The 12,238-nt window shown below is 43.5% G+C and overlaps 1 protein-coding gene across 1 annotated transcript; it reads right to left on the bottom strand.

Moving 5' to 3' along the window:
• Window positions 1-10,159: 10,159 nt before the first annotated feature.
• Window positions 10,160-11,624, bottom strand: LOC109794364 (uncharacterized). Its single transcript, XM_020353811.2, has 2 exons — window positions 11,166-11,624; window positions 10,160-10,450 (listed from the first exon to the last, which is right to left on the bottom strand). The coding sequence occupies exons 1-2, from the start codon at window positions 11,607-11,609 to the stop codon at window positions 10,175-10,177; spliced, it is 720 nt and encodes a 239-aa protein (XP_020209400.1). The 5' UTR covers window positions 11,610-11,624; the 3' UTR covers window positions 10,160-10,174.
• Between the last annotated feature and the right edge of the window lie 614 nt (window positions 11,625-12,238).

The raw sequence follows: 12,238 nt of genomic DNA, 5'->3' as shown, positions 1-12,238 counted from the left end.
AGAGCACCTTTCCTTGGCCTCGACAAGTGCCATCATGGATAAAAAGAAATCTTTTAAAACAAAAAAAGCTCGGCAGGAAACCCAAAAAGGGGGCTGTGCAAAAATAAGAGCAAAAGACCCGCTAGGAATCCCACGAAAGGGTGACCTAGGCAAAAGTTAGGGTTGCAAAAATGAACAAAAACAAAAGTCCGCTAAAACGCCACAAAAGGGTGTTTTAGGCAAAAATAAGGACAATCAAAAAGCGAAAAGAAATCCATGATGGTACCATGAACAGAATTCAAAAAGAAAAAGTTCAGGGAAAGCTATCTAAGTTGTCAAATCACAACGTCAATAACAAGATTTGATTAACTTCATAAATGCTTAAACAAACAAGCCTAAACACAATAAGCCTACCTTGGCCAGCCATTCTTACAAAAACCATTTTTCAAAATGAAAATAAAAACCCCTCTAAAACACAAACTTTCGAAAAATATATACCTTTCCTTTCTTTTCTCTCTTGTCCCAAGCGATTTTAGGATAATCTAGTGGAAACATTGAGATATAGTGGTCAATAGGAGGGTTGACATATCTTCTAAAGGAAGGGAAGAATCACTTGGTTGATAACACCAAATCTCAATATAACACGCATCATTCCTCGGCTACAGAAATCGGCATCGCACAGCCCGTCTGGAGGAATGGCAAAATTCAAACAGAGAAACGCATCGGTTAATTCTTTTGAAAAATGAATCAAATAGAATTAGATGCATCATACCGCATACATGCATACAGATGATAGGTGTACTGGAAGATCACTTATTCTCTGTTTATTAAAAAAAAAAAAAAATCAAACTTCAGAAAAAACAAATGCGCCCGTATCATGTTCAGTACACCCGTACTAAAAATAGGGTTATGAACAAATTTTCAACTCAATACGGGCGTACTGAAATGGATATGGCCGTATTAGCCACAAAGAAATTTTCAAAGACCTCTTCATGAGGCAATTGCATAAAATAGAAAAAATAGGAAAAATTGCTTGTGTATGGCAGCGGTCAACAGAAAAAGTCGAAAAATCGACAAAAAAGGCAAAAATACAGAAAAAGCCAAAAATCAACAAAAAAAGGCAAAATACAGAAAACCCAACAAATCGTACAGAATAATTGAGCCTGGAGAGGCTTGCCGAAATAATACTCATACAGAATAACTGAGCCTGGAGAGGCTTGCCGAAATAATACTCTCAGAATAACTGAGCTTGGAGAGGCTTGCCGAAATAATACTCTCTCAGAATAATTGAGCCTGGAGAGGCTCGCCGAAATAATACTCTCTCAGAATAACTGAGCCTGGAGAGGCTCGCCGAAATAATACTCTCTCAGAATAACTGAGCCTGGAGAGGCTTGCCGAAATAATACTCCTACAAAATAATTGAGCCTGGAGAGGCTCGCTGAAATAATACTCTCTCAGAATAACTGAGCCTGGAGAGGCTCGCCGAAATAATACTCTCTCAGAATAACTGAGCCTGGAGAGGCTTGCCGAAATAATACTCCCACAGAATAACTGAGCCTGGAGAGGCTTGCCAAAATAATACTCCCCAAAGATATTTTAGCTTTCACTCTTGGACCAAATTTCCCAGAGAAAGCTATCCAAACCAGATCATCGAAATTCCCCAACGGAAGCATGATCCAAACAAAATATCCAAATCAAAGGACCTAAACTTCCTCAGTGGAAGATAGCTTTCCAACTCAAACGAAGAGTGAAGCTAAGCCTGAAGAGGCTTTCTAAATAATACTCTGGGATACATAAGAACTTCAAATCCCCAGTCGCCTACACAGAGGCATTCCTACAAAAAGCAAAAATCCAAAAAGATCAATAACAATTCCCCAAGCGGAATTTGGCTTTTCAGCCAATCATTGAACATCAAGATGATATGCCTAACAGAAGAGGCTAATCAAAATCAACGACAAAATCCCCCAGCGGATAACAGCCTACACAGAGGCAACAAAATCAGAAAATCAAAGAGAGACACCCGAATAAGGATAACCGGGATACTCCACCAACGTCAAAGGACGTCAGCCAAACATAAGGCATCGCTCAATTCAAGAAGAGCATCTGTGTCTACACCCCAAGGAGTCAGAAATTCCCCATGGGTACCAACTATGCAAATGCAAGTTGGGGCACAAGAACCTATGAATGACTGCACATCCCCTAGACGGATCCCTGCGTTATCCAGCCCTCAGTGGCACAAAATCAAAATCAAACCGTCGAAGCAGCATCGTGGACTGTGGAGACAAAATCATCTCAAAGCCTAAGAGGCAGTACTCAGCTACCCAGTTGTCGAGAGCACCGAGGTATGCACAAGCCTAAGAGGCAATACTCAGCTATCCAGTTGTCGAGAGCACCGAGGTATGCACAAGCCTGGAGAGGCAATACTCAGCTACCCAGTTGTCGAGAGCACCGAGGTATGCACAAGCCTGGAGAGGCGGTACTCAGCTACCCAGTTGTCGAGAGCACCGAGGTATGCACAAGCCTGGAGAGGCGCTACTCAGCTACCCAGTTGTCGAGAGCACCGAGGTATGCACAAGCCTGGAGAGGCGGTACTCAGCTACCCAGTTGTCGAGAGCACCGAGGTATGCACAAGCCTGGAGAGGCGGTACTCAGCTACCCAGTTGTCGAGAGCACCGAGGTATGCACAAGCCTGGAGAGGCGGTACTCAGCTACCCAGTTGTCGAGAGCACCGAGGTATGCACAAGCCTGGAGAGGCGGTACTCAGCTACCCAGTTGTCGAGAGCACCGAGGTATGCACAAGCCTGGAGAGGCGGAACTCAGCTACCCAGTTGTCGAGAGCACCGAGGTATGCAATGAGCATGGAGAGGCGACGACTAATACTCACCCTGGAGAGGGCAAACTCAACCTGGAGAGGCTACTCAACAATTTTCCCACCTGAAGACACTACAAGTCGGAAGGATGGCTTATTCCCCGGACAATTGGGTCAACTCCTTTACTTATCAAACGGTACACCAAAAGGCCGTTTGACTAAGTAAAGGGGGGGCAGCTGTAGACCCCTAAAATTGTCCGGGTCGGAAATAAAGCTTGAAGACTCTTGAGGACTGAAGGAAAGTCAGCCAGAAGGACTCATGGAAGGCCCTAGGAGGATTCTCTGTAGGTCTAGAGGTCTTGTAATAAGCTCAAAATAAGGAAGTGGAGGGAATGAAGCCCAATACGGTCTCCCAAAAGTTCAGTACGGCCGTATTGAACATTTTGAACTACAATACGGCCGCACTGAACTCAATACGGCCGGATTGAAGTTCACTACGGCCGCACTGAACTCAATACGGCCGTATTGAGGTTTTTTGAACTTCAATACGGCCGTACTGAATTCAATACGGCCGTATTGTAGTTCAAAACTTCAATACGGGCCGTATTGACTCCAGGGCCCGTATTGCGCTTGTTCCCTATAAATAAGACGTCATTTGGACGTCATTCAACACTTTTACACTGAGTTTTAACCCTCTTCTTGAGTATTCTGGGTTTTTTTGAGCAGTGCTCTGCCTAGAAATCACTCGGAGAGTTGATCCGACAAAGTTCTCGAGTTCTGAGCTTTTTGCTTGAGTCTCGAACTGAGTCGAAGGGAAATCCTCCGGATTTCCATAGTTAAAATTTTCTAGGAGGGAGCGAGCGGGCTTGTAGAGCGAGGGAACGCCAAAAAGCTTCCCAGTTTTACTTGAATATAAAAGCACGCTTCAAAGGTTTCTTCTTAAGACCTTCCTTTTACTGCTTTCTGTGTGTATATTTAACTGTCATCATGTAGATAGTTAAGTTATAATTGTTTAGAATAAATAGGGGTAATTTAGTAATTTCGCACTATTATTTTTAGAAATAATCTGTCATAAGGAACCCGAAAGGGGCGCTGTGGGGTGCTAACACCTTCCCCACGCGTAACCGACTCCCTTACCCGACTCTGGTTGTCATGGCCGAAGTCGATTTTTGAATAGATTGCCTTAAACTTCTTTTTCCAATGTTTTGAGTAAAACATTGATGGCGACTCCATGAACCCTTCCTTTTTATGAAAACCGCTAATCCATGGAGGGTCCCGCTTGGGATTAACATGGATTGGTGAGCCTTTTAATAAAATTGCTCGTTTGACAAGGTCTCAGTTTGAGAATAAGTCATTCTAGCAATCCATATTTTTAAAACAAATAAAAGAGTCCAACCATCCTTCGCGAATGCCGAAAGCCCGTTTCGGGCCGGTGGCGACAGGTGCTGGCGAGCTTTGATAGGAGATCAGCTTGGGCATTTTGTTCTCGCAGTACGTGTTGTATAGTGAACTCGTCGAAAGACGAGATTTGTTGTGATGTCGTGTGAAAGTACCATTGTAGGAGGACGTCCTTGGCCTGGTATGTTCCGCTGAGTTGCTCTACCATGAGCTTCGAGTCGCTGTTGCAACTAACTCTCCGAGCCCCGAGGTCGCGAGCCAACCTTAGGCCTGCTAGCAGTGCCTCATACTCCGCCTGGTTGTTGGTCACCTTGAAGCTGAACTTAAGGGATTGCTCAAAAGTGACTTGGTTTGGTCCTTCCAATATGATACCTGCACCACCACCCTTAGAGTTGGAGGACCCGTCAACGTGTAAAGTCCATACTTGTGGTTCCTCGGCAGAAGTGGGCGTGAGCTCGGCTACGAAGTCGGCCAGGCATTTGAGCTTTCAGGGCGCCACGACTTTCGTACTAGATGCCGAACTCGGACAACTCGACCGACCATGCAATCATTCATCCGGCGAGCTCTGGCTTTCTCAGGATTTGCTTTATGGGGTAGTCAGTTTTGACTATCACCTGGTGGCTCTGGAAGTAAGGTCGGAGATGCCGAGCTGCGGTGATGAGTGTCAGTGCCAACTTTTCGATCATTTGGTACCGTTTCTTCGCATCTTGGAGGACTCGGCTGATGAAGTAGATCGACGTCTTCACTTTATGATGTTCTTGCACTATCACTGCACTGATGGCATTTTCTGCTATAGCCAAGTGAAGGAGGAGGTCAGTTTTGTGATCCGGCCTCTATAGGATTGGCGGAGTCGTGAGAAAGGTTTTGAAACTTCAGAAAGTTTCCTCGCACTGTTCCGTCCACTGGAAGTCTTTTGGCTTCCGTAGTAGAGTGAAGATTGGCCCTGCCTTCTCCGCGAGTCTGGGGATGAAACGAGACAGTGAGACTAACCTTCCGGCTAGGCGTTGGAATTTTTTCACCGTTTGAGGACTCTGCATCTGGATGATGGCTTTGCACTTCTCAGGGTTGGCCATGATTCCTCTGCTAGTGATCATGAAACCGAGGAACTTACCTCCCTGGACGCCGAAGACACATTTCTCCGGGTTGAGACGCATGTTGTGTCTCCTGATTTGGCTGAACACCTCGACGAGGTCGGCAGCATGGTCCGCGGCTGAGGTGGTTTTGACCACCATGTCGTCAACGTAGACCTCCATATTCCGGCCAATCTGCTGGTGGAAAACCTTGTCTATCAGTCGCTGGTAAGTGGCACCCGCGTTCTTGAGACCGAAGGGCATCACTCGATAGCAGTAATTAGAGTGATTAGTGATGAATGACGTGTGCACCTCGTCTGGTGGGTACATCATGATTTGGTTGTACCTGGAGTAAGCATCGAGGAAACTGAGGAGGGCGTGCCCGGATGCTCCATCGATCAGCCTGTCGATGCTCGGCAAGGGGTATGAGTCCTTGGGGCATGCCTTGTTCAAGTCGGTATAGTCGACGCACATTCGCCATTTCCCCGAGCTCTTTTTTACCAACACCACATTTTCCAGCCATGTGGTGTACCTAATCTCATGAATGAAGCCGACGTTCAGCAACTTTTGTGTCTCGGTGATGATGGCCTCCCGCCTTTCACCACCGACCTTCCTCTTCCTCTAGGCCACTGGCCTTGCCTCCTTGTGTATCGCTAACCTGCGACAGATGAAGTCAGCGTTTATACCTAGCATGTCGGCACTGGACCAAGCAAAGAGGTTGGTGTTCTTGAGGATCTCAGCTTCGATCTGTTGCCGCAACTCCGGGCTTAACTGCTTGTTGATTTTTGTGCACTACTCGGGGAGTTTCCCAATCTGGAGGTCATCGAGCTCGTCAATGGGACTTGGCCGTTCATCATGGGAGTCGGACCTCGGATCGAGGTCAGCGATCTCCACGTGGGTGATGTGAGCCACCGTAGGGGGGTCGCTCTTGCACTGCTCGCTGGGTTGGGAGATTTTCAGGCTCTCGGTGTAGCATTGCCGAGCTATTTTTTGGTTTACCTTGACGAAAATAATCTTCCCACCACTCCCCGGGAATTTCATGGTGAGGTGTGGAGTAGACACCACTGCTCCGAGTTGATTCAAGGTTGGTCTCCCTATGATTATGTTATAGGAGGTGTTGGCTTCCACGAGGAGGTATCGGACCATGATCCGCCTTGTGTCTGGAGAGGTCCCGAAAGTAGTCAGCAAATCCACGTATTCCCGAGTGTGTACTCGCTCTCCTGCAAAACTAACTAGGGGCTCTATGTGAGGTTGGATGAGAGAGTGAGAGATGTCTAACCTGAGGAAGGTCGGCCAATACAGGACGTCAGCCGAGCTCCCTTGGTCTATCAGTGTCTTGTGAACCTCCCAATTAGCTACCTTTACGGCTATGACCATGGGGTCATCCTGGTTGGGGCTGACGCCAGCATAGTCGTCGTGGTGAAGGTTATGGGCGGTGAGCTTTGGTGCGAGGCCGAGGTAGTGGAGTGGATGCCGTTGATATTGCGCAGGTGCCTCTTCCGGGCTAAGCTGCTGGCGCCTCCCCCTGCGAAACCACTTGCAATTGTGTTGATTACTCCCCGTAGGTGGGCCGATCCTGTTTCCTGCCTTACCTCGGCTTGCACTGCTCCACTGTCGTTTTGCTGAGAACCATAGGGTTGGTCCGTGCGAGTTCCCGAACTGCAGCCTCTACCTCGTCCTCGTCCACCAAAGCCTCCTCAGTGACCCTGCTGTCGTTGGACATTGGCCGAGGTGGCCCTCTTGAATGAGCTCCTCAATGCGGTCTCAGAGTGTGCGACACTCCTTAGTGGTGTGATCGTGGTTTCTGTAATATCAGCAGTGCTTCGACTTGTCCGCACTGTTCGGAGTGTGACCTAGCGGTGGTAGGGTTAGTAGGTTGCTGTTACTGGCCTCCTCCAGGATGTGAACTCTAGGCGTGTTCAGGGGAGTGTAGAAGTCGTATTGATGGGTTCCTTCTCCATGAAATGATGTAGAGATGAAGGAGAGGAAGCCTTGCCCTTGATCTAGGTTCAACAAGGTGGACAAAAGGAGGATATATGGTGAAGGAAAGGAAGTTGGCGTGAAATGATGGTGTTTGGGCGGAAGCACTTAGGGTGGAGGTGTTTGGGTGCTCAAAGTTGGCTCACTCCAAGGTAGGTGGAGGCCACTCTAGGTCTCACTCTCCAAGGGTGGAGAATGAAGGTAGGCTAGCCGAATTTAGCTAGGGACTAAGGATAGGGACTTGAGGCATAAGAATGCTCACTCAAATTCATATACATCCAAAGTGTTTACAAGTGGTGGGGTGTGGGGTTTTTATAGGAGGAGTTGCATTTAGGGTTGCATTTAGGGTTGTATGGCCGAAAATGCTAAGGCCAAATGCACTCCAAATGCAATGCCAAATTAACCCTAGATGCAACTTGGTGGCCAAGTTTGGAATCTATGGGTTTAGATTGGCTATAACAAGGTGCATGATAAGACCATGCAACCTTTGCCCTTCACTTGGGCCTAAGCCTTTCTAACACCAAAAATAGGTCCAAACTTTGCCAAAAATTGCGTCACCTCCTCTAAAACACCTTAGCCCAAAAATTGAAAACCCTAATTATCTAAAGCACCCCATAATACAAGGGTAAAATAGGAAATACAAAGAAAGTAAATCCTATGACTAAAATACCCCAAAATACAAGGGTAAAATTGGAATAAACCAAATAAATCCTACACTACTCAAAATTAGTCATAGCATTGGACCATGTGATGGGTTTCACATGAAGTACCATGGATGGTCCTCCATCACGTATCTCCCTCCTTGCCTGTCCTGGCAGTTTTCTTGAATTGGTTGTCGTTGGTGACCTTCATCTTGTCTTTGTGGCCATTGTCGGGTTTCGCCTGTGATTTCTCGCAAGCCTGGTCACGGAAGGCAGAGTGTTCCTCCATTTGGATATACCCAACAGCACGGGCGCGGAGCTCGTCCATATCACGAGGAGCTTCACGACATAGACTGTCGACGAACGGTCCGGGCTTGAGTGCCATGAGCATGGCGTGCAGGGGACCTCGGGATTCAGATTTCTGATCTTTACCGAGGTGGCGGCAAATTGTTCCATGAACGCCCGGAGTGGCTAGTCGTCGTTCTGTCTGAGGCTGGCCAGAGCGACTAACGTGATGTGATGAGGTCGGCTCGTTGCATATTGTGCCGTGAATCGCCTGACCAGAGTGCTGAAACTGTCGATCGACTTAGCGGGGAGCTGGGTGTACCAATTGAGTGCAGCCCCCTTAAGCGAGGTCAGAAAAACCCTGCATAGTATAGCGTCCTCATTAGTATAGAGGTTTACCTGTGTGGTGTATAGATCGATGTGCTCGTCTGGATCTGTTGTGTCGTCGTAACGGTCAAGGTGGAGAGGCTTCCACCCAAAAGGGAGAGGTGTCTCCTTGATGCCGTCCACAAAAGGATTATGGCGGAAGGTCGTCTGATTCCCCGTGTCGTGGGCGGGAGTGTTGCTGACGTCATGCGCCGACCTGTTCGTCGATACGTGAGACAGATGTGTGGCAGGCCTGGGAGTCGGTGCCCTAGCCGCTGTTGGCGGTTGAGAAACCGAGTGCCCTTCATCCGCATGCAGGTTACTTTGTGGAGGGGGTTGATCCGAGGGACGCCGAGGGAGTTGAGCGCGAATACGCTCGTTCTAGGCACGTAGTGCCGCTAGGTCAGCTTCATTAGCGGTACGCATCGCTGCTAGGTCAGTTTCGTGCTTGGCACGCATACTTTGTAGATCGGCGGCGTGTTGTTGCCGCATCTGTTCAACCTGCTCGATCAGTCTTCTCAATGCTGATTCGTTATCCATGGTAGTTGTGTGATCTAGGTCGTTTGTTGCGTGTCTACTATGGCTTCTGGTGAAAACCATAAGCGTGGCCAATAAGAGCTGTCTTGATCGGCCCCACGGTGGGCGCCAAATTTCCTTACCGGAGATCTGCTGTAGAGATGATCCGCCAAGTAAGATCGGTGAGCCTCCTTCACTGGTACGTTGGTGCTCCAAGATAAGGGTGGTACCTACAAAAGAGACACTGATGCCAAAATTAGGGTTTGTATGAGTATGAGTCTCGTATAAGTAATACACGTACCTTGGTGTAAATTAGGGTTGCATTGGGCCTTAGACCCGAGATCGGTTGTGACCTGTTTAAGTGACGAGCTGACGTCACACAGAGCGTATCCGAGGTCATCTTGCGCTGTGATGTCGAGCTAGGAGCTCAGCTTCGCAGTACAGTTAATACAATATGTATAAATTAAATCAGTAAAGTAAAACATTCCAAGAGCAATTCATGTATGTACGTATAGATTTTTCTTAATATATATATATTGATATAGATATTAGATATATACACAAACGTGTGACACAATCTTTCAGTATCTCCTTTATACACGAAATCAGTCCTTGAAAATAGTGTTAATTAAAAACACATGAAGATAACAAAAGTTTAAGGATATTAGATTAGAGTTCGCTCTTCTTTTTATTGAGTACATTTATAATTGCTTTACTTATAGTGTTATGCATGGTTGTTAGGCCACAAGGCTGAAATATTGGGTAAACTAGTTCAATTTAACTGTTCTCTACATCACATCATCTTGAACTACTTCCCAATTCACAATGATTTTCCAACTTGGATGTAACAAATATAAGTATGTGGTTGAATAGACTTTTTTCAAGTACTTCTAACTCAAAAAAAAAATTGAATTTTTTTTTATAAACTAAAATTAGGTAATGCGTGAATAAAAAATATGAGTTTGAAGAAGTTAATAAAAGAGTTTTTACAAATTAATTTATACATAAAGTAATTTTAATTTTTAAAAAAGTTTATTACATATTTTTTTTCTAATTTTTACTTTTGGAAAAATTTACATAAACAGACTCTAACTAGATTTCAACAAATATCAAAGTTTAGTAATGAGATCTTAAGATGAGGAAGAAATGGAGATTACAGCCTTTAAGTCAGCAAGGCACTCAGTTGGAAGACCAAGAAAGGAATTTACAAGGAAATCATCGATAGGATCAACTGTTGCCACACCAACCAATCTGCATTTTCCCTCTTTATCCAATCTCTTGCCTCTTCCACTCTTCACAATGCCCTTTGATTCTTCAGATGTCAACACTGTCTTCACCAGCAGTGGGGCAGCCTTATAGAGACTACCAGCAGAAAAAATGAATCTGGCCTTGAACTCAAGATCAACCTTGTAAAAAAAATTAAAAAAAAAAACCGAAGCAACCATATCATTAATTGGGTGGTTATATATGGAACTAAACTAATTAGAGAGACACCTTTGGCAAATTAAAATAAGATCATGCTTGACCAACTGTTTTTGCCTTTACAATGCAGAAGTTTCTCTAATTAACTTTGGCAGTGTAAATTCTTTTTATATTGTTATTTTATCGCAAATTAATATATATAGAGAGTAAATTTATTGACTTTAATTATAACTGTTATAGAAGCTATATGACAGATGATTTTTGAATGATTAGTGGTACAAAATTTTCACACAGATAATGAATGTCTATTAAACTATTGTATTTCACTCATCTTTCTCTAAAATCAGTCCTAAAAGAAAATTTGAAACAAACACACTGCAAAGCATTAATTAGGGTCACTAAAAGTTGTACACATAACATTTGTTTGAATAAATTTCTCTAAAATTACTTCTAGGAGGAAAAAAATAGGAAATTAAAATTAGTTTATAAATAAATTAATTTGTAAAAGCTCTATAATATAATTTTTCTAAAAAAGTTATACATAAGCTTATATATAAAATAAGTTTTATCATATAAAAAAATTTATTTCATTTTTTCTTCATTTTTTTTTCCAAAAGAATTATAGAAAAATTTATCAAAACATACCAATAATGCACAATCCTTTGAAGTTGAAGTATAATCTCGAGAACTTATGTTTACCTTGCCAGATTCTTGGTTAATACTTCCTTGGAATGCTTGTGGAACTATATCAATCTTCAAAAATGGTGGCAATGGCAATCCAAGAAACTTGGTTGTAGAACTTGTTAGTGGTGGAATATACAAAGTTTCAAGATCAAATGAAACAGGAAGGTCATTTTCGGTTGAATTCTCTGTGACCTTCGCACCAACTCCAGTTCCTATTCCCCCTTCAGCATCATACTCAAAGTCAGGATACCTTGAAATTCCAAGCCTGCAACCCTTTTCTGTCTTGAAACTGACAGTGTAAGACTCGGTTGTTGAGGGTTCAATGCTTGTGGAAATGATATTTTCCTGTTTTTCACTTGAAAAGGAAAAGAAGATAGTGCTTCTTCTTCTAAACTTTGATTTCTTGGTGCACAATTTGCATGGAAATGGTGGGCTTAAGGAGTTTATTTTGCAACTCATCTAGTGTGTGTGGTTTAATGTGCTTTGAAGATAGTTTAAAATAGATATTTTTAATTTATATACTTACCTTTTACAATCATTTTTAATTTTTATAGTTTAAGATAAATTATTTTTATTCTTATATTTGTAGTTCTTTTAATTCTTTTACTACATGTCGTTAATTTTTTTTTAATTTTATCTATTTTTTTATTGGTATAATATATAGAGATATTCAATTTTATAGAGTGAAAAAAAAAGGTATTTCATAATGGGTATCCTAGTTAAGGGCACAATCTTCAATTTTAAGGTGAAATATTTCAATAATTAAAGTGGTCCAACAAAAATCTCTGAAGGACTACTATGTTAGATATTGTAATTTAAGGATGCATTTTTGCTTATCTACACTAGTCTTACAAAAAGGAAAGGAATTTTATTAGGAAATAGTTGAGAGGGAAATCATTAAACAATAAACATTAAGGTGAGTGAAGCTAACATCGGAACTTGAAGAATTATCTTTAATTTTACTAATTGGTACAATAATCAAACATTTATTAAATTTTATTTGAGTTTCCCATCCAAAAATAACTCACATGACTTCTCTTTTCGGAATATGTAGGAGTAGGTGCATTCCTATACTTTCTGTTTTGCCT

The sequence above is a fragment of the Cajanus cajan genome, chromosome 1 (genome assembly GCF_000230855.2).
Source record: "Cajanus cajan strain Asha chromosome 1, NIPB_CcT2T_4, whole genome shotgun sequence".
Classification (NCBI taxonomy): Eukaryota; Viridiplantae; Streptophyta; class Magnoliopsida; order Fabales; family Fabaceae; genus Cajanus; species Cajanus cajan.
Note: the sequence above shows the minus strand (reverse complement) of the source record. Positions and strands in the feature narration are given on the sequence as shown.